At 44.9% G+C, this 18,639-nt stretch overlaps 1 protein-coding gene across 1 annotated transcript in view; it reads left to right on the top strand.

Annotated features, from left to right (window-relative positions):
* LOC104410710 (TRAF3-interacting protein 1-like) overlaps window positions 1-17,795 on the top strand; it is a gene marked incomplete at its 5' end in the record, with an annotated part of 23,911 nt that extends 6,116 nt beyond the window's left edge. Inside the window, 7 exons of the mRNA XM_010020960.1 lie at window positions 724-808; window positions 1,700-1,783; window positions 2,514-2,634; window positions 2,785-2,821; window positions 3,640-3,716; window positions 14,839-15,062; window positions 17,630-17,795. Of these exons, the coding sequence (XP_010019262.1) occupies window positions 724-808; window positions 1,700-1,783; window positions 2,514-2,634; window positions 2,785-2,821; window positions 3,640-3,716; window positions 14,839-15,062; window positions 17,630-17,795 (794 nt within the window). The remainder of the gene's footprint in view (window positions 1-723; window positions 809-1,699; window positions 1,784-2,513; window positions 2,635-2,784; window positions 2,822-3,639; window positions 3,717-14,838; window positions 15,063-17,629) is intronic.
* Window positions 17,796-18,639: the final 844 nt, after the last annotated feature.

Genomic DNA, 18,639 nt, shown 5'->3' with positions numbered 1-18,639 from the left:
GCAGCCGCCTCAGCACCCTCACAGGGAAGAGCTTCTGCCTTAGATCCAACCTGAACTTCCCCTGGTTCAGTTTGAACCCATCACCCCTTGTCCTGTCACTGCAGTCCCTGATGAAGGTCCCTCTCCAGCATCCTTGTAGCCCCCTTCAGACAATGGAAGCTGCTCTGAGGTCTCCACGCAGCTTCTCTTCTCCAGGCTCAACAGCCCCAATGTTCTCAGCCTGCCTCCATACAGGGGGTACTCCAGCCCCTGAGCATCCTCGTGGCCTCCTTGATAAATGGTAGCTGTTTCTTTGAAAACAAGGTAAGTTTCTTTGAAAAGAGAAGCAGGATAGAACCCTTGGTGTTGAAAGGGACGGCCAGCTGGAGCCAGCCAGTCCAAGCCCCTGCTCAAATCTGGGTTGATGTTACCATGAAACTCAGGAAGAATTGAGATGACGCCACTTTCATAGATGAGGGAATTTCACAATATTAAGAAAGAAATAAAGAATCAAGACATATTTTAAAATGGTTTTTTTTCAGTGTCCCTTTTGAATTGTGAATGCTCAGATGTGGAAAACCTGGAAGTTCACAAGGTGTAGAACTTTATATAAGCTTAGAGGGATTTTTGATGCTGGATTTCATGAGCACACGGTCAAGTCTAGTGCTGATAGGAATCAAAATACTGTCGTGAGACAATTTAGATCTGCCTAAGCCAAAGTTTTATGTTTGTTGTGTTTAATAGAAGGAGAAGCAGAGGATGTGGCTCCTGAGAAGCCTGCAGAAAATGGTGAAGTACCTCTTGACCTTCCACCTCAGCCCATCCAAAGGTATGTTCGTATCCTTGAATCAAGTTCTGATGTGCCTGGAGGTAATACAGTCAGTCCAGTTGGAAACAGCAAGGAAACTTGGATCAGGAGGTTTCTACTAGTGGTACCAAATAAGAAGTATTATCCCATGTATGGTTTCCCTTCACGCACTTTCATTTCCTTCTATGAGGAAAACTTTAACATTGTGAAGTATTTCAGACTTATTTTCTAAATCCACAAAGTGCCTCGATGTGCTTATTGAAATAGGAAAGATGTGTGGAGAGTCTAATGAGGAGAACAGTGCATTACGTAACTGTGATTCCTAATTGTGGTGATATGGATAAGATGAACTTGCCTTTTAACTCCTGATTTACTTTTTCCTTGCTCAGCAAAGGCTGTTGTAATTGTATTGGGGGCTACATGAAACCTGGAGAGGGGCTTTGGACAAGGGCCTGTGGGGACAGGACAAGGGCAATGGCTTGAACCTGCCAGAGGGGAGATTGAGATGAGCCCTTAGGCAGCAGCTCTTCCCTGTGAGGGTGCTGAGGTGCTGGTACAGGGTGCCCAGAGAAGCTGTGGCTGCCCCATCCCTGGCAGTGTGGGGCTTGGGGCAACCTGCTCTAGTGGAAGGTGTCCCTGCCCGTGGCAGGGGTTGGAACTGGAGGAGTTTTAAGGTCCCTTCCAAGCCTTGGTTTTACACAGATCATAGGGGGTTTTGTTTCAGACACGTTTCCTAGATTTCCCTAGACTCCCACTAGGACAGCAGGCACTGTGGTACTGGATTGTATACCGGGAATGAGTTCAGTGGGTTTATGCATTGGCTAGTTTACTCAGCTCATGTGTCTGTTCCTTTGGAGGACGTGCCAGGCTGCCTTTTACACTGTAAATGAAACAGCCTCTTTGATGTTGCAGACGAATTCCCCGTCCTGGCAGTGCAAGACCAGCACCACCCAGAGTGAAACGTCCAGAAAGCGCTGAGCTCGTACCTCCAGAAAGGTAAGGACTGAGGAACGTGGGTGCAGAGCAGATGTTTCTAGCTCTTGTGCCACACTAGTCTCAGATCTTCTATGTCTCACCTGCTGATGAACAGCTTTAGGGTGGATCATGGAATCCTGGAGTGGGTTGGGTTGGAAGGAACCTTAAAGCTCATGTAGTTCCACCCCCACTGCCACAGGCAGGGACACCTTCCTCTAGACCAAGATCATCTCTCTGCTCATTGTTTCAGACTAGAAAATTCAAGTCCATTTTATTTGTTTGATTGTTTCTGCAAATCCAGTGCATTATCTACAAGCTATGGTTGGTTGTCTTATCTGGAAGTTCAAAACCACAACTTTTTTGCCTTTAGGAACTCAGAAACAGACAACCTTATAATGTTCATCTACTCTGCCACTGGAAGAGATCTGTAAAACATGCAGTGGATATCCCATGTTCAAAAAAGGCTGAAACAGCCACTTGAAACTATGGACAAAATGGCTTATTTGATCTCTGATAGGTGCCAGTCACTGAAGTAGCATGTTTAGAAGGAAAAGATACGTCCTTCTGTGAAAGGAGGATGGCTACTTTGGGCAATGAATGGGAATGTCAGAATCTGATGTACTTTTAATTGCTGCTGCTTTATTTTATGGGAAGAAAGGAGGGTACTGCTGTCTCTTCTCTTCTGGATGGATCTTACTAGGCTTTTTGGGCAGATTTTAATAGGTTTTCGTTTTCATTGTGTCTCTTTCAGGAGCGGTAGTGGTAAAACAGTCTCAAATGTGATCACAGACCAGCAGATTTCTGATGATGATGATGACCAGTTTGTGGTGGAGGCAGCACTGCCACTGCCCGAGGTGCCACATATGGAAATGGTCTGTTCATGTTGCAAATCATAGAACCTTTTTTCATACTTTGTTTGTAACTTCCTTGTTTAAGTAGCTTCTAGCTGAGTACTTTTGTAGAGTTGTGTATTAGAGCAATGCCAACTTTGTCCAACTAAAGCTGTCTTCCTGCATGTGTAGGAGCCAGAAGCGGAGCTGGTTGAGGATCAGAAGCATGGTATGTTTGCTTTTACATATTTATATATAGATACAGATCATAAACCCATGAGTTTCAAACAAATGCTGAACACTTAAAATGCTGAATAAAGCAGCAAAATATCTCCTGAGGGTAGGAGCTTGCAAGAAAACGCCCAGGAATTCACTCAAATCAAACCCAGTCTTGTTTCCTTGTACAGCTGGATTTACAACTGATGTTCAGCAGAGTTTCTATACAGCTTTAATGTCAGCAGGATTAAAAATTCTGCATCCAACTCAGAAATGAATGTTTCTTACAGTGTCAGGTATAGCTTGTCAGCTGGAGGAGATGGCATTGGCTGCTCAAGGCAAGTTACAGAAGAGCTTTTAGAAAACTTCTTCACATTTATGCTTACTTGGGACTTCAGATCTCTGATTCAGGGGCTTCTATTATGGTTACACTGGATGTGATTGAGGCAAATATGCTTATTTGCATCCAAAATCTCCTTGCAAAGGAATATCTGTGAACTTTTATTGTGCAGTTCTTGAATTCTTCCAAAAGAGGGGTGCAGAGGAAAAGCCTTTGTGTTCATACAGCTCAAGGAGCAGGTTCCGTACCAAGAGTCATTCAGTAAATGATAGTGATGCTACAGTTCAATTTAGAGGACACTGGAGAAAATAGACCAAACAAGAAATACCTTGGAGCTCAGGAATTAAAATACATCATGGAATGCTGTTCTGTTGCTGGAAATAAACATTAACAAAAATCATTGAGCAGTTGAGTTTGATTTGATTGTCTGAATGTTTCAAACAACACTTCAGTGCCAACCAATGCTAAGAAGTGTACTGGTTTTTCCACAGGTGGGCTTGTAAAAAGACTCCTAGAAACAAAGAAAGATTATGAGGCATCACAGAAATCCTCAAAGACAACAGAGAGGGTAAGATGGTAATGGCCTTTCTAGAACTGTGAATATTAAATACTGTGATTGTGACCTTTTTCTCTGCCTCAGATGTAGTATTTTCCCCCATTTAGGGGTAACCTTTCCTCCTCGATGCTTTTAGTTCTCCATCAGCCTGTCAGATGTCACCTCCTCTGTGTAGTGCTCTCTCTTTCTCACCTTTAATTTCTGTGGTTTGGTTTTTATTCCAGGATTTCAGGACAGGTTCTCAGGGAGGTTTTTTTAGCCCATTCTTTTGTTTCCCTCCGCAAAATCTGCTGATTTCAGTCTAAATAGAGTAGGACACACTGTGCATTTGTGCAGCTGCAATATTAGTGTTTCAATCCTACTTGCCCTCTAGGCATTTGAAGAGCAGTGTCCTGGTGCTCAGCAATCACCGTCATTGGGTTGTTTTTAATAAAAGGCATTTCTGGTGCAATTAACCATATAAAGCATTTTAATTTCACCAAATGTTGCCCTAGTATACCCCAGCATTCAGGTGTCTGAATGTGGTTGGATTATGGTAGTGATATGATAATTTTACGATAGATTATGATATGAAGTGATTTGATGTGAGTTGTTCCACAGTCAGTAGCTGGAAAAGGGAAGGTAGTTTTTGGTTTTGCTGTTTTTTTTTCTTGTTGGTTGTTCTTGTTGTTTTGATCACTTAGAAAGGGTCTAGCAGTGATCACAAACCAAAAGCAAAAGGTAGAGCCACCTGATTTAAGTGTCTTCCTGTTCCAAGTGGAGACCTCTTGGTTTTTCCAACCTTGTAAAGCTCATGTTACAAGAAGCAGCTAAAGGCTGAGCAATTTAATGGGCTTCTCTGATCCACTGACCCTTTGGAAAGTTTCTAAATCACTAAACTAGTTTGATGTGCTGGTGAGGAGGCACTGAGGAATGGACTGCAGAGTTCTGCTCTAAAAATGGACAGGTACATAACGTGTTGGAAAGGTGAGTGCTTTCCATGAGCTCTTAAATGTTCAGTTCCAATCACATCATCTTGTTTTGCTAAGGTTCATTCAGTATTCTAGATTGTTCTACCTGTGTTTGTTTCAGGCATGATCTATAGTTTGGCATGCTGCAACTCAGACCTCAAGATACCAGCTTTTCACTGAGCATCAAGCCCTTTCAAATAGCCTTGACCACTTGACTGCCTCTTTTGGCTTTCTGAACTGTAGTAATTTGGCAGTGAGTAATGATACTCTAATAGGTGATGAGCAAAGTGTAGAGCAGTAAAAAACTGTCCGTGAGGACTAAAACCATGGTAGACAGCAGACTGTGTTAAAAACCTGGTCTTATATAGTACTTACATGACTTTCTCATCACCTCTACAATCTGCAGCAAAAGTGACACAAGTGTTAACTTTTAGGATTGGAATTTGGGGAGGGTAAAATCAACAATCCTCTGAAATAGAGATGCTCCCGTGTGCTTTCCTGGTATGGGTTATGCTTCCATACAGACCAGCCTTTGCGTTTCTTCCCCAGCAAGTTGAGAAAGGTGTATCAGCACCAGTGTGGCAGCAGGGCCAGGGCAGTGCTCATCCCCCTGTGCTGGGCACTGTGAGGCTGCACCTCAAATCAGTGCCATGGGTTAGTGGTGGCCTTGGCAGTGCTGGGAATGGTTGGACTGGATGAGCTTAAAGGTCTTTTCCAGCCTGGTTGATTCCATGATTCTAAGTTGGTTTGGCAGATCAGACTCTTTGGGGTTTATCTTCCTCTCTAAAGTTTGGGACTGTCTGAGATCCAAGCCTGCTTGTTTGGAAGAGAATTCCTTTCAAGGGCTGAGGTTGATGAAGAAAATGAATCCTCCTTCAAATAGGAAAACACCTTTAGTTTCCTGCTTATAGTCCATTATGAATAGATGCAGCTTTATCCAGCTTTGTGACTCACAACCCATTTGTTACAGATGTGCAGCTTGTAGTGTCTTTGTACTGATCATGCAACGCCATTGCCTATTTCTAATGAATATATATGATGTGAAACTTTGCCTGCTTGAGTAAGTTCTGTCTTTCTGTAGCTGTCTAGAGAAGAGAAGGTCTGATAGTTGATATTGCTCTGTTTATGCAGTAGCCCTGAAGTTCATGATGTTGAGCTGGCACTCTCAAGAACAGTTGTTCCTGGTTTTATAACTAGGTGGTGCTGTTGAATCATCAGTCCCTTGGCTAAGTTTGGGGACAGCATGAGGACTTCATCTGCTAATGTCTTCTGCCAGTGCATAGTCGTGCTGTAGGCTGTGCTGTTTGGTATTGTGGCCTGTCAGCTGGACATGAAAAGGGACAACAGAATCGCATGGATTTCATCCTCAGGAAGCTTCCTCTGGTGGTTGTGCTACATTTTCTGGGGGTTTTCTGAATAACTAACTAAAACAATTCCCTTTTAACCCCTTGGTTTGTCTGGTTTTAAATGCACGGGGACAATTGTGCCCTCCTACAATAACCATTCAGGCCTGTTGCCTGTGTTCAGCCTCTAAAACATTCATTCAGTCCTTGTTTGTCTTTTGTTGCATCTTTTGAAGCCCTGGTCTGTGTTAGCTGAGCTGAACTAACGGTGGAAAATAAACGTGCTGACTTCCTAGTCCATCACGTGAGGACTTGCATACAGTGCTGAGCTCCTGGAATATCATCTGATCTCACATGCAAGCAGCTGGCTGCTACTGCAGGAGGTTTCTTTACTGCTACTGCTTTCAAATGATGTTGTTGAAGTTGTTGAGATCCAGAGAGGAGAAGTGTAGTTTTCCTGACAACAGAGGAAAAATATCAAAGGGAAAGATGATTAAAACTGTGCTGAGTTGGTGGCTGGGACACGGCAGATGTAGTTCAAGGAAAGATGAGCTGGAGACTTTACTGAATCCTGGGAGTTTATTTTAGAGGACAAACACTGTGATTTGAGAGACAGTAAAAGTAAAATCATAGAATCCCAGAGTGGTTTGTGTTGGAAAGGAGCTTAAAGCTCATCCAGTTCCAACCCCTGCCACGGGCAGGGACACCTTCCACTAGAGCAGGTTGCTCCAAGCCCCTGTGTCCAAGCTGGCCTTGAACACTGCCAGGGATGGGGCAGCCACAGCTTCTCTGGGCACCCTGTGCCAGCGCCTCAGCACCCTCACAGGGAAGAGCTTCTGCCTCGGAGCTCATCTCAATCTCCCCTCTGGCAGGTTCAAGCCATTCCCCTTGTCCTGTCCCTACATCCCTTGTCCAAAGCCCCTCTCCAGGTTTCCTGGAGCCCCTTTAGGCACTGGAGCTGCCCTAAGGTCTCCCCAGAGCACAGCAGAGGGGCAGGATGCCCTCCCTGAGCTGCTGCTCACGCTCTGGGGGTGCACCCAGCACATGGGGGGGGTCTGGGTTCAAGCACACACTGAAGCTGGGTCCTGAGGAGCTTCTTCTCACCCAATACCCCAAGTCCTTGTCCTCAGGGCTGGTCTGTATTTCTAACATGGCATTGCCTCTGGGAATGTTTCACAGAGTCGCTCTGCAGAGGGTAGCAGGTGGGGGTCTGGCATGCTCCTGTTACCCTGGCACCATGAGCATGTCTCCCTCTGTGAGGGATTTTCCTAACATCACAAGGAAGGCAGAGGCAAGACTTTTTATGTTGCAGGACTGCAGAGGAGCAATTTTGGGAGGAATTGTTCTCTGGAATCTCTCTGGAGAAAGGCAGCAAAAGTAATTAAAGAGAAGGAAGAGTTTCAAGTGCTTTATTCCTGCCAAGTGGTCTATGCAGGCAAGTGGAACCACGTCCTGTTATGGTGATGGGACTGCAGGAACGGGTCAATGAACTCTGTCCAGTGTGATGTGTTCAAATGGCCATAGGGTTTGTGCCAGGTCTTGCTCTGCAGTCTGCTGGGAGGCAGAATCAGTCTGGGATTTGACCATTTCTCCCCAGACTGTCAGCTCTTCTATTTAATTTGTTTTCCATCAAACTCTCCAGGAGAAATATCTTAGCCATCAGTATGCAACTGAATTCCAACACGTATTATGCACTGGAGAGGGAACTAGAAGTGTACTTCTGTAGTTTGGAGTAAGGTAACCTTAAATCCAGTGAAAAGCTGAAAGAACTACTTGCTGTGGGACATGAGGTCTGGTGAAATGATGGGTGATCCTTGTGCCTGTCAGGAAGAATGTTCATCCTCCCTCATTGGCTTCAACTATTCAATAACTACAAAATAATGACATCTTTTCCCAGTTACATTCATTAGGCTTTAAAGCCTCGTTCTTCTGCCAGTTGGGAAAATGAAGGGAGAAAAAAGATGTCCTGCAGCTTTCTGCTAATACTTTTTTAAGTGCAATATTCAGCAAAACCCATGATCAATGGATCTGCTATCATTGTTAATCAAGTAGATTAATCTGATATAGATGATCTTAAAGTCCTTCCCAACCCTGACCATTCCACAAGTCTATGATTCTACAAAGTAGATTAATAACTAGACTAATACCAATTAACCTGACATCTTATTAATCAACTAGAAATTAAGTGACATGGGTGAATTCATACTTATAATACCACTGAATTCTTGGGGCTGTTTCACAGAGGTAACTGCTGATGGCTGAGGAGCACTTCTTTGTGTTAAAAGCATTCCTCTGCAACCTTTTTCTGTGCTGCATTTCCCCAACATGCTTTTGCTTTTTAAGAAGGTTTAATAAAGCAAAGGAAGAGCAAAGAGAAGAAGCCTGAGACTTTCATCATCGAGGTTTTGCATGTGCAGGAACTTAAAATAATATACACAATTTTCAGGTCAAACAAAGGGGTCATTCTGGAAATACACAAGATTCTGGTGCCTTGATTAGCTGTGTTCAGCCTAACAAATTCCTAAAAAGACTTCCTAAATGTATTTGTTTAGAATCTAGCCCTCTAATGTTAAACAGAGAAAGAAACAGATGTTACATTTTGTATTCCACTTCATTTATTTCATGTGTGGAAAATGTAGGCAGGTTATTAAATAGTTGAAGCGAGTGGGATCACAGAATTCCCATCTTTGCACTACCAAATACAGTTCACAGGCTTCAGCAAAGCAGCAGCTTTGAGGTTTCTGTGAGGAACAAGTGCTATTAAAAAGCTTAGCACCTGGATAATATTAACTTTAGTTACAAATATGATAAATTAGGTATGCACTTCTACACTTAGAAAAATACAATCACTGCTGATTCTGTTTGTTTAAAGATCTTCAGGTCATTGGTTTTTACATGACTCCATCAGCTGCATGCCATTGGGTGTCCCCTCCAGTCAATGCAATTAGTAACGTGTCATGTTAACCAGATGTATTCCTGGGTCATGGAATCCCAGCCTGGTTTGGGTGGGAAGGGACCTTAAAGCTCCTCCACTTCCAACCCCTGCCACGGGCAGGGACACCTTCCACTAGAGCAGGTTGCTCCAAGCCCCTGTGTCCAACCTGCCCTTGAACACTGCCAGGGATGGGGCATTATTATTTAATGCTTAAGTGTCCCACCAACTCTCATTAAACCCCCTGTGATCCAGAAGCAATAGTGTTACAAGCTGTGAACACAGGAATGGGATTTTTGTCACTCTTGGGATATTCCTGGTATCGTGGCTCCTTTGCTGTGGCCTTTGCACCCAAAATGTTCTGTCCTGTGGGTACAGCACAAATACACTGTGAGACAGCAGATGGATGTGTTAAACTGAAAGGCTCTATGAAGTGCAGTGAGACAGTGATTTCCACCCCTTGGAGAGGACGCAGCAGCAGTGTGGTGTAGGATACACTACAGGTGACTTTCATGTATTTCAAGAAGCTTAGTAGTGATTTTGGCTGGGGCACAGACTGGTGTGAGAGCTGTTGTTTAACACAAGGAACAGATTTGTTGCAGGTTGTTTTAAAGAGGAAAGAGGCTGCTTTTTCAAGAGCAAGGAGGTTGTGGAGGCAGAGCGGAAGCAATGTGAGCAGACAGCCAGGCAGGTCTGGCACCCATTGGTACTGAATTAATACTATCTACTATTGTTGTCTCTTGGCATGTGTGTGGTCAGACCTGTAGGATTCTGCTTAGTGTGCTGAAAACCTCACCAAATACACGAGGTTTTATGAACTGACTTCTCCCCAACACTTACTGCATGTGAAGTAAAGCAGACTCGCTCTGGGGGCTGAGGTGGGGTGTTTATGTCCGTGTGAAAAGTCCAGCTCTTTTTGGAGGTATCAAATGTGAAACGGGGGGAATGTTGTCCCTAAAAACCCAAGAAAAACAAGCCCTCTTTAAGGAGCTCTCCTTTTATTTGCTTCTGGTGCCTTCGAACTCAGAAGCAGGTCAGATGAACTCTGGTAAATGTAACGGTAAAGAACATTGTGTCCCCAATTCCTTGGCCTGTTACTGAACTCGGTACCTGGCATAAGCAGAAAAGCATCCTGTTCATTTGAAATGATTTAACATTTACTGGTTTCCCTGTGTTTCTGTGAAAGAGTTTCTTATGGTGATCCCTTGTGGATAGTTACAACCTGCTTAAAATGCAGACTCTGTAAAAACCAGGAAAAGAAAACACCCTTTATGATCAAAAAATAGGTTGTACAATAAAACCCACCCCACCTTGTTGGTTTTACATTGAATGGATCAAAATGACTTGTCCAAAATGAAGTTTCTGCGCTGTCTTGTAGAAAGAGGTAGGGGGGAAATGGTACAGCTCAATAAAACTATGATTACTTGGGTCTGTTTTCATAGTGGGACATAATAGGATACTTAAAAGGGGCTGGAGAAACTCTTAAGTGCTTCGTGGATGGTTGTTCTAATCTTATTCATATTGAAAAGCTGTTAATTAAAAATGGAAGCAAAGGAGAAGCTCTGTCAAAGTAAGCAAATACTGCTTCAAACATGTATAGTTCTTAAACAGGGGGGAGAAAAAATCATGACTCCTTTAGCTTAGTAGATGGGCAGACACTTCAGATGCCCTCAAAAGCCCAGCTATCAGACATGATACTTCTATGATATCAGACATGATGTTTCGATGTTTCTATGATATCAGACATGATGTCTCTATGATGTCTGGCCTGTGAATGATCCATGTTTAGGAGCTGTGCACACTGCAATAGTTACATCAATTGCTTTAGGCAGGGTGAATTCAACCCAAGTAAATTCTGGTGGTTTCTGGAGCCCTGTTGATAACTGCCCCTTTAGTGATGAAAAAGAAAATTCCTGCTTTTTCATTGCTTAGGTCCCTGCCTCTGAGTCCACGTTGTGTTCTGTTCACATTGAGGTAATGGGAAAGGCAGACTTTTTCCCAGGAATCCAAAATAAACATTTATCTTGGTGCCTTATGAAAAACACGGAGGGAAGGAAGCGTGTTGGGCCTGCAGAAGTGATAGACTCTTTTATATAGGGATAATTTATTGATTCTTGGGCTTTTGTGAAAGGAGAGTGCAGTGAGGTGTATGGCCTCATTAACTAGGCTGGAACAATTCTGATGCTGGCCTTTTTTTTTCCTTAAGACTGAATATATCCTGTTACATGTTTGTACAAAAGGAGCAAAGGTGGCATTCAGGACTCCTACCACCCACGTTGCCTGTTGTAATAAACCATCTGCCATTAAGTCTTATAAGAGTGTCCCACGTAGATGTTAACCCATCACTGGAAGTGTGAAACTGAAAGCACACAGAATGCCCCCCGCCTCCCCACTTAGGTACTTGTAATCATCAGTAGCTGGCAATGCTTTAGTGCTTCATGGGGATCATTCTCTCTCCTGAGCTCAGCTTTCTGTATCTTGGCATCCTGGTGTAGTGCAAGTGTTAGTGAAGTGAAAGGAAGAATTGATGGCGAGGGACAACCACCATCCATTTGAGCTGCTGCATCCTCCAGGTACAAGGCAATTTGTCTTGGGAGCTTGAGGTTGAAGTACTTCTCCTTTAGAGAGATACACTAAAAGCCTCTTGCATGTTCTTACTTTGAGATCATATCGTATGTGTTTGAAAGACACAGGGGGTTTTAACAAGACTATTCTTCCTTGGGCAATATGATGTCTAGTGTGAGGTGTCCCTGCCCATGGCAGGGGGTTGGAACTGGAGGAGCTTAAGGTCCTTTCCAACCCAAACCACTCTGTGATGATGGTTCTATGACTCTGTTGTTGTGCCTGTTTAAGTCTGAATAGTATTTGGCTTTGGACAAGGGCCTGTAGGGACAGGACAAGGGGAATGGCTTGAGCCTGCCAGAGGGGAGATTGAGATGAGCTCTGGGGCAGAAGCTCTTCCCTGTGAGGGTGCTGAGGCGCTGGCACAGGGTGCCCAGAGAAGCTGTGGCTGCCCCATCCCTGGCAGTGTTCAAGGGCAGGTTGGACACAGGGGCTTGGAGCAACCTGCTCTAGTGGGAGGTGTCCCTGCCCGTGGCAGGGGGTTGGAACTGGAGGAGCTTTAAGATCCCTTCAACCCAAACCGCTCTGGGATTCTATGGATCTGTTCATACAGCTTTACTAACTGCAGCAAGGTGGTGGGATGAAAGAGTATTTCCAGAGAGAAACTGTGAGGTGTGTGCTGAGACCCAGTAAATGGCTGGTGTGCAGGACCCTGTCCTGTGATGTGTGCCTTCAAGGGCACTAGGGCAAAACCCCTCTTCTCTGCAAGATCAACAGGGAGACAGTGCTGATGGGAACACCATTTGCCATCATGATCAGAGGCTGGCCAAGGAGGAGACCTGGGGAGAAGCAGCTGGGCTCAGAACAGGGGTGCTCACCAGTTCTCGAGGGATGAAATGGGTCCTGAAGCAGCACTTTCATCTTTGCCTTGTAAAGGACAGTAAACACATGGACGACTCCAGAAAGTATCTAAATACCATGTTTTATGTCATGTTGTATAATGAAACACCTGCTTCTGTGACAGAGGTATGGGCCGAGTGAGAAGGAATTAAGAGGAGTGTTATTTTTAACAGTTTAGCCACATTCAGGAATTCACTTAGGAAGTGAAGGTCACAAGTTCAGCAGCATTTGTCACTTCAGCCTGGTTCCTAATTAAACAACTTCTAACATTATAAAGTTGCAGCATACTCACAAGTGCCACAGTTTTCATGCACCGTGTGTGTGGTAAAACACATGCATCAGACGGGAGTAAGTCTCAGCCTTCCAATCTTCAGAAGTATTTTCATATATATACATATATATATATATATGAGTTCATCAGTGAGCCAATGGCTGCTGAAATGTGTTTGGCAATGGTCCCTGTTGCCTCCAAACACAGCTGAACAAACAGCCCACAGCTCACACAGGGAGACAGGCCAATTGGGTAGGAGGGCAGGAGGGGACAGCGTGGTGGATTCCGTGTCCCAGCACGAGGAGAAGCACACTGCCACCTCTGTGTTTATATAGCCACTAGGAACTGGGCTCAGGAACTGGTTGATCCTGTGGTTGGGGGGGTAGAGAAAGACCTTTTCCAGCATATATTAAATGACTGAAATGTCTTTAAATAAACTTAAAGCTTTGTGTGTCTTAAACCACCCCCCCACCCACCCCGGTTTGGGAATTTGACCTGTAGGGTTTTTGGGAAGAAAGGAAAATGAGGTTGTTTTTCCTTGATGGGGGGGAAAACCCCAGCAGTCTGTTCTTTAAAGGCATTGTTGCTTTCAGGGAAGGCTTTCCTGGAATCAGCTTATTACAGTGTGGTAGTAACGTGGCATCACTTTGCTCTTTTTATGGCATCCTTTTGCTCGCTGTGACTTTGCCACTTTAGGAGACTCTTTCTCTGTTACTACGTGTATTTAAGGTCTATTAAACTGGAGGCTTCAGGAGATTGACCACAGAGACTCTGCTGGCTGCACATGAGGGGAGCGTGCACAAGACCAGATTATTTTTGAGTAGTGGAGTTTATTGAGACCACATCTGCAACCTGCATGATTTTACAACCACTGTTAACAGAAGTACAAGGCATGGAATAACCACCATCTATTTTAGCTGTGCAGCACGAAGTGCTGTTCTTAGGACCAGCATTAGGAGCTGGAAATCTAGATGCATACAGTTGAGGGAGGGAGAGAAGCATCTTGAAGGGACTGATTTAGAGAACTAGAAGGAGGTTGTAGCCTTCAGCATCAGCTGTAGCTCCCAAGTAGCAGCAGAACACTGTGGCAACCAGGTCCAATGAACATTGATGGTGCAGTAGCCTAAACCATGATCTGGAGTGATGTGGAGACAGGTTGCACAGAGCCTTGGGTGACATGGTCTAGTGTGAGGAGTCCCTGTCCGTGGCAGGGGGTTGGAACTGGATGATCTTAAGGTCCTTTCCAACCCAAACCAGGCTGGGAATCTATGACAGTCCAGCCTTGCCCCATAGACTGCACAGGGGAAGGGTTGGTGTATGTGTGATTTACACAGCAAATGGCAGCCAGTGGCAGCAGTAGATTGATAACAAAAGGGTTGTTGAGTATTACATGTCTGTTGAGAGCTTCTGGTTAATGATGCCACATTAAAGCAAATAATTTCTCTTTTAATATATGGAAGTAAGTTAAAGTAAACCATAACAGCTGGGCTTCTTCAGCCTGGGAAAGAGAAGGCTCCTTAAGGAGACCTTAGAGCAGCTCCAGTGCCTAAAGGGGCTCCAGGAAACCTGGAGAGGGGCTTGGGACAAGGGATGTAGGGACGGGACAAGGGGAATGGCTTGAACCTGCCAGAAGGGAGCTTGAGATGAGCTCTTGGGCAGAAGCTCTTCCCTGTGAGGGTGCTGAGGCGCTGGCACAGGGTGCCCAGAGAAGCTGTGGCTGCCCCATCCCTGGCAGTGTTCAAGGCCAGGTTGGACACAGGGGCTTGGAGCAACCTGCTCTGGTGGAAGGTGTCCCTGCCCGTGGCAGGGGTTGGAGCTGGAGGAGCTTTAAGGTCCCTTCCAACACAAACCAGGCTGGGATTCTGTGATAAACAATGGCTGAATGCAAAGAAGGTTTCCCCTCCTACACCCACTGCCTTGGGAAAGATCATGTTGAGAATGAGAACATCAGTGAGATCATTGAATGGGATCAAATACTAATTTTACTTCTATGTGCTTGTGGTCTGAAAAGCAATTTTCCTGTTGCTGATGCTCTTGCACAGTTCTGTAGCAGTGCTCTGCAGTGCTGACTTGGATATTTCATGCCTTCTGCTCCTCTGTTTCTAGACTATTGCTTTGTTTCTTCTTAGTTGTCTTTAGTTTCAATGCTTTCCTCCTTCTTCATCCTTTCTTTTAGGAGAAGCCCTTTGTATCAGAAGCAGCCAGGAAGAGAGAGAGAGACTTGGTAGCCAAAGAAATTGAGAAGTTTCAGGTGTCTATTCAGACTCTGTGCCGGAGTGCCCTGACGCTTGGCAGGATCATGGATTACATCCAAGAAGACATGGATGCCATGAAGAATGAGTTGCAGATGTGGCGGCAGGAGAACAGACAGCATGCAGAAACTCTGCAGAAAGAGCAGAGGTGAGTGTGGGCAGGGAAAGGTTCATTTATCTCTTGAGACAGATTTCTGGGTTTGGGGGGAGGGTTTAACTCATTTTTCAGAGCAAACTTATCAGTCATTTCTCTGGTTTGGACTTGAAATGTTCAAGTCTTTTCAGCTCAGTTTCTCATGATGCAAACGTGTGTGACAGGAGAGGACTTGATTTGTTTGCTGCTCCCCACAAGTAAAGGAGCAATGGAGGAAGAGCTAAGTAGATGTGGAATAGGACTAGGAGTGGATTCCTAGATCACAACCTGCTCTCTCTGTGCCATTGGATTCAGTGTGTTCTGCAGTGATGTTAGTAACAGTTGTTGGCTGTGCAAGGCTAAAAGACCAGCGCTGGAAAGCCAGGAGAGTGAAGGTGATGTGCATGATAGAAACAAGGAGGTCAAGCCTCAAAACAGTTTCTTTGGCTTTACCTGTCTTACTTGTCTTTATGCTCCTTGAAACCAGAATGTTCTTTCCAGCTGTGTGTCCTCTGATCTTGACCATGAACTAAGTAGTGATTCACAAGCAGCCTAGATTTGCTGTTACCTAGATGAGTGTGCTTTGGAATGGGTGGCATTCTTAGCTGCTAAGTCCTATCTTGGTAGGTAGCAATGTGTTAAGTGTTGGAATTTACAGCAGCTGGCTTAGTCCACTGCCTGGGGTGGGAACTAAGGCTTTCCTTTACATATAAAGTGTAATGATGTTAATTCCTTGCACTTACACAGCACCTTCTATCCCAAACCTTTGACAGGCTTTAAAACTCTGGTTGGCCTCAGAATGCAGCACTGCTGCGAAGAGGAAGGAAACAGTGTTTGGCTTTATTTTTGGGTTGGAGAAACTGAGGCATTGACTCACTCGCCTTTGCACTGCACCTCGTGACGTGTCCTATGGATCCTTATCACATCAGTGCAGTGCTAAGGCATGTCCAGTCCTTCAGTAAAGAATGACAGAGTGTGAGACATGAAGAAGACAATGCTTTCCACGTATACTGCGATTTGGATGCTTGTCTTTTTCTTTGCTCCTGTGAAAGACAATTGACAGATCCCGTTGGAGAACAGTGTGATTTCTAACAGTGCTTTATGCTGCTATGGTGGAAAAAAGGGGAAAGCTAAATGAATTTGGGATGTGGACTTTACCTGGAGCTCAAGTGACTGGGTAGTTCAGAGTGACAGCAGGCCAGGTTGCTCTGTCATTTTTCTGCCTGTTCAGCATTCTTGAAGACCAGCAAAACATTATAGAAGTGGGCCCATTAGTTGTAAAGCCAAACAGCCCCATTCGCTTAAGATGTATCAATGTCCTTGTTTATTAGCATAGGATTTATTACGTTTCCTGTTAGTGTGGAATTACCTGCTCTTGTCAGCAGCTACTGATGGGTCGGTTTTCATATAGAATCACAGAATCAGAGACTGGTTTGGGTTGAAGGGACCTGAAAGCTCCTCTGGTCCCCCCCCCCTGCCACGGGCAGGGACACCTTCCACCAGAGCAGGTTGCTCCAAGCCCCTGTGTCCAACCTGGCCTTGAACACTGCCAGGGATGGGGCAGCCACAGCTTCTCTGGGCACCCTGTGCCAGCGCCTCAGCACCCTCCCAGGGAAGAGCTTCTGCCCAAGAGCTCATCTCAATCTCCCTTCTGGCAGGTTCAAGCCATTCCCCTTGTCCCGTCACTACATCCCTTGTCCAAAGCCCCTCTTCAGGTTTCCTGGAGCCCCTTTAGGCACTGGAGCTGCTCTAAGGTGTCTCCTTCAGGAGCCTTCTCTTCTCCAGCTGCCCCAGCCCAGCTCTCTCAGCCTGGCTCCAGAGCAGAGCTGCTCCAGCCCTCGCAGCAGCTCCGGGGCCTCCTCTGGCCTCGCTCCAGCAGCTCCACGTCCCTCTTGTGCTGTTCCCCAGAGCTGAATCAGGGCTGCAGGACTTCAGGAATGACTTTCCTGGAGACATTCTCACCCCAGAGTGTAGTAGAGACCCCTCTTGTCTCTTCTCAGATGTCTACCTGCTGCAGCTTGGTGCCGCTGGCAGCTATTGGAGTCTTGCTGCTGGCTTGTTCATTTGCTGTTGGAAATACCTGGTAGGAGGCCAGCAACCTCCACAGCGGTTTCATTTGTCCCTCTCTGCCACATGCTTCTCCCATTGAAGCTCTTGTGTGAGGCCCAGAGGGATGGATGTTACCATGTGTATCATGTAAAACCTGTGTGTCCTTAAAATCATGGAATGGTCTGGCTTGGGTTGGAAGGGACCTTTAAGGATCATCTAGTCCAACCCCCTTGTGCTTGAAGAAGGGCTTGATGTCTGCCTAGACTGGGGTGAAATAATGACAAAGAGCCTTAGCAGGAGAGCTGCATTAGCCAGGAAAGGGCTGTTTAGTGTTTAGTTGCAGGTGATCTCTCTTGAACAATCTTCTTATTAGCTTTGCCTTTGTGCTTCTTGCTCTAAACTTTCTTTCAGGAAGGGTGGGCACAACTTAACTACTTTGCAGACTTTCAGGTAACCTATGTACTTTCTCGGAGGCTTAAGTAACTTGAGTTAACACGTTTCCACCCACGTTATGCTCTTTGTGTCTCTTTCAGCATCACGGACAGTGCTGTTGAACCATTAAAAGCTGATCTGGCTGAACTGGACCAGTTGATTAAAGACCAGCAAGACAAGATCTGTGCTGTAAGAGCTAATATTATAAAGAACGAAGAGAAAATCCGCAGGATGGTTCTTAGCATAAACCTGTCTTCCAAAAGGTGAAGAACTGGAACTGACTGACATTCCTACCAAATAAAAACAAAATAACACAGAAAACAAAGATATTCCTTGTTGACATATAAAATGTTTAGGGACCCAAAGCCTAAAAATGGTATAAAAGCCCATTATTGCATTGATCTTTAGATGTTGCTATTATCTGGGACAGAATGATATTCATTTGAATGCTCAAGTTGCAGAGCTATTAAAATAACTTGTTTGTTTAGATGTGAACTGCTGTTACTCACTCACCAGGTCCTCACAGCCCTTTTACCCTCCCTGGTCTGTTGAGCACAGTTTCTGAGCCACTTCTCTTTCCATCTCTTTCTTCTCATTGCCACTGAGGTTCCTTTTGAACACACTGTCATGATATTACTTTTGCCCCCTTAAAGAATTCATAGCATCATAGCCTCATAGGATACCAAGTTGGAAGGGACCTCAAGGATCATCTGGTCCAACCTTCTCTTTACTTTGAATGTACATATTTGATAAGAAGTTGGAACCAACCAATCTCCTGCAGGTCAGAAGGTTCCTGAATCCTGTTTGTTATTAAGAGGGAAGATGATCTACAAACCAAAGACCAAGAAGTAAAGCCTCGTGTAACCTGCACTTCTTTGCATCATTACAGAGGTGGCGTCATGTGTTCAGAGCCATTGGGAATCTTACTGGGAACAACTGAAAATGCAATCCATGCATCACTGTGTAAGGGAGCAGAAGTATTTTATCTGCACAGGTGTTAATTCCATTTTTATTGCATCTGTTCGTTTGGAAAGGATTAATTTAAGTACCTCTTTCCTCCCAAATGCATGTTTCTGTAACGTTTTGTATGTGAATAATTCCACTGATTTAT

The sequence above is a fragment of the Nestor notabilis genome, unplaced genomic scaffold, assembly GCF_000696875.1.
Source record: "Nestor notabilis isolate BGI_N333 unplaced genomic scaffold, ASM69687v1 scaffold5258, whole genome shotgun sequence".
Lineage (NCBI taxonomy): Eukaryota > Metazoa > Chordata > Aves > Psittaciformes > Psittacidae > Nestor > Nestor notabilis.
Note: the sequence above shows the minus strand (reverse complement) of the source record. Positions and strands in the feature narration are given on the sequence as shown.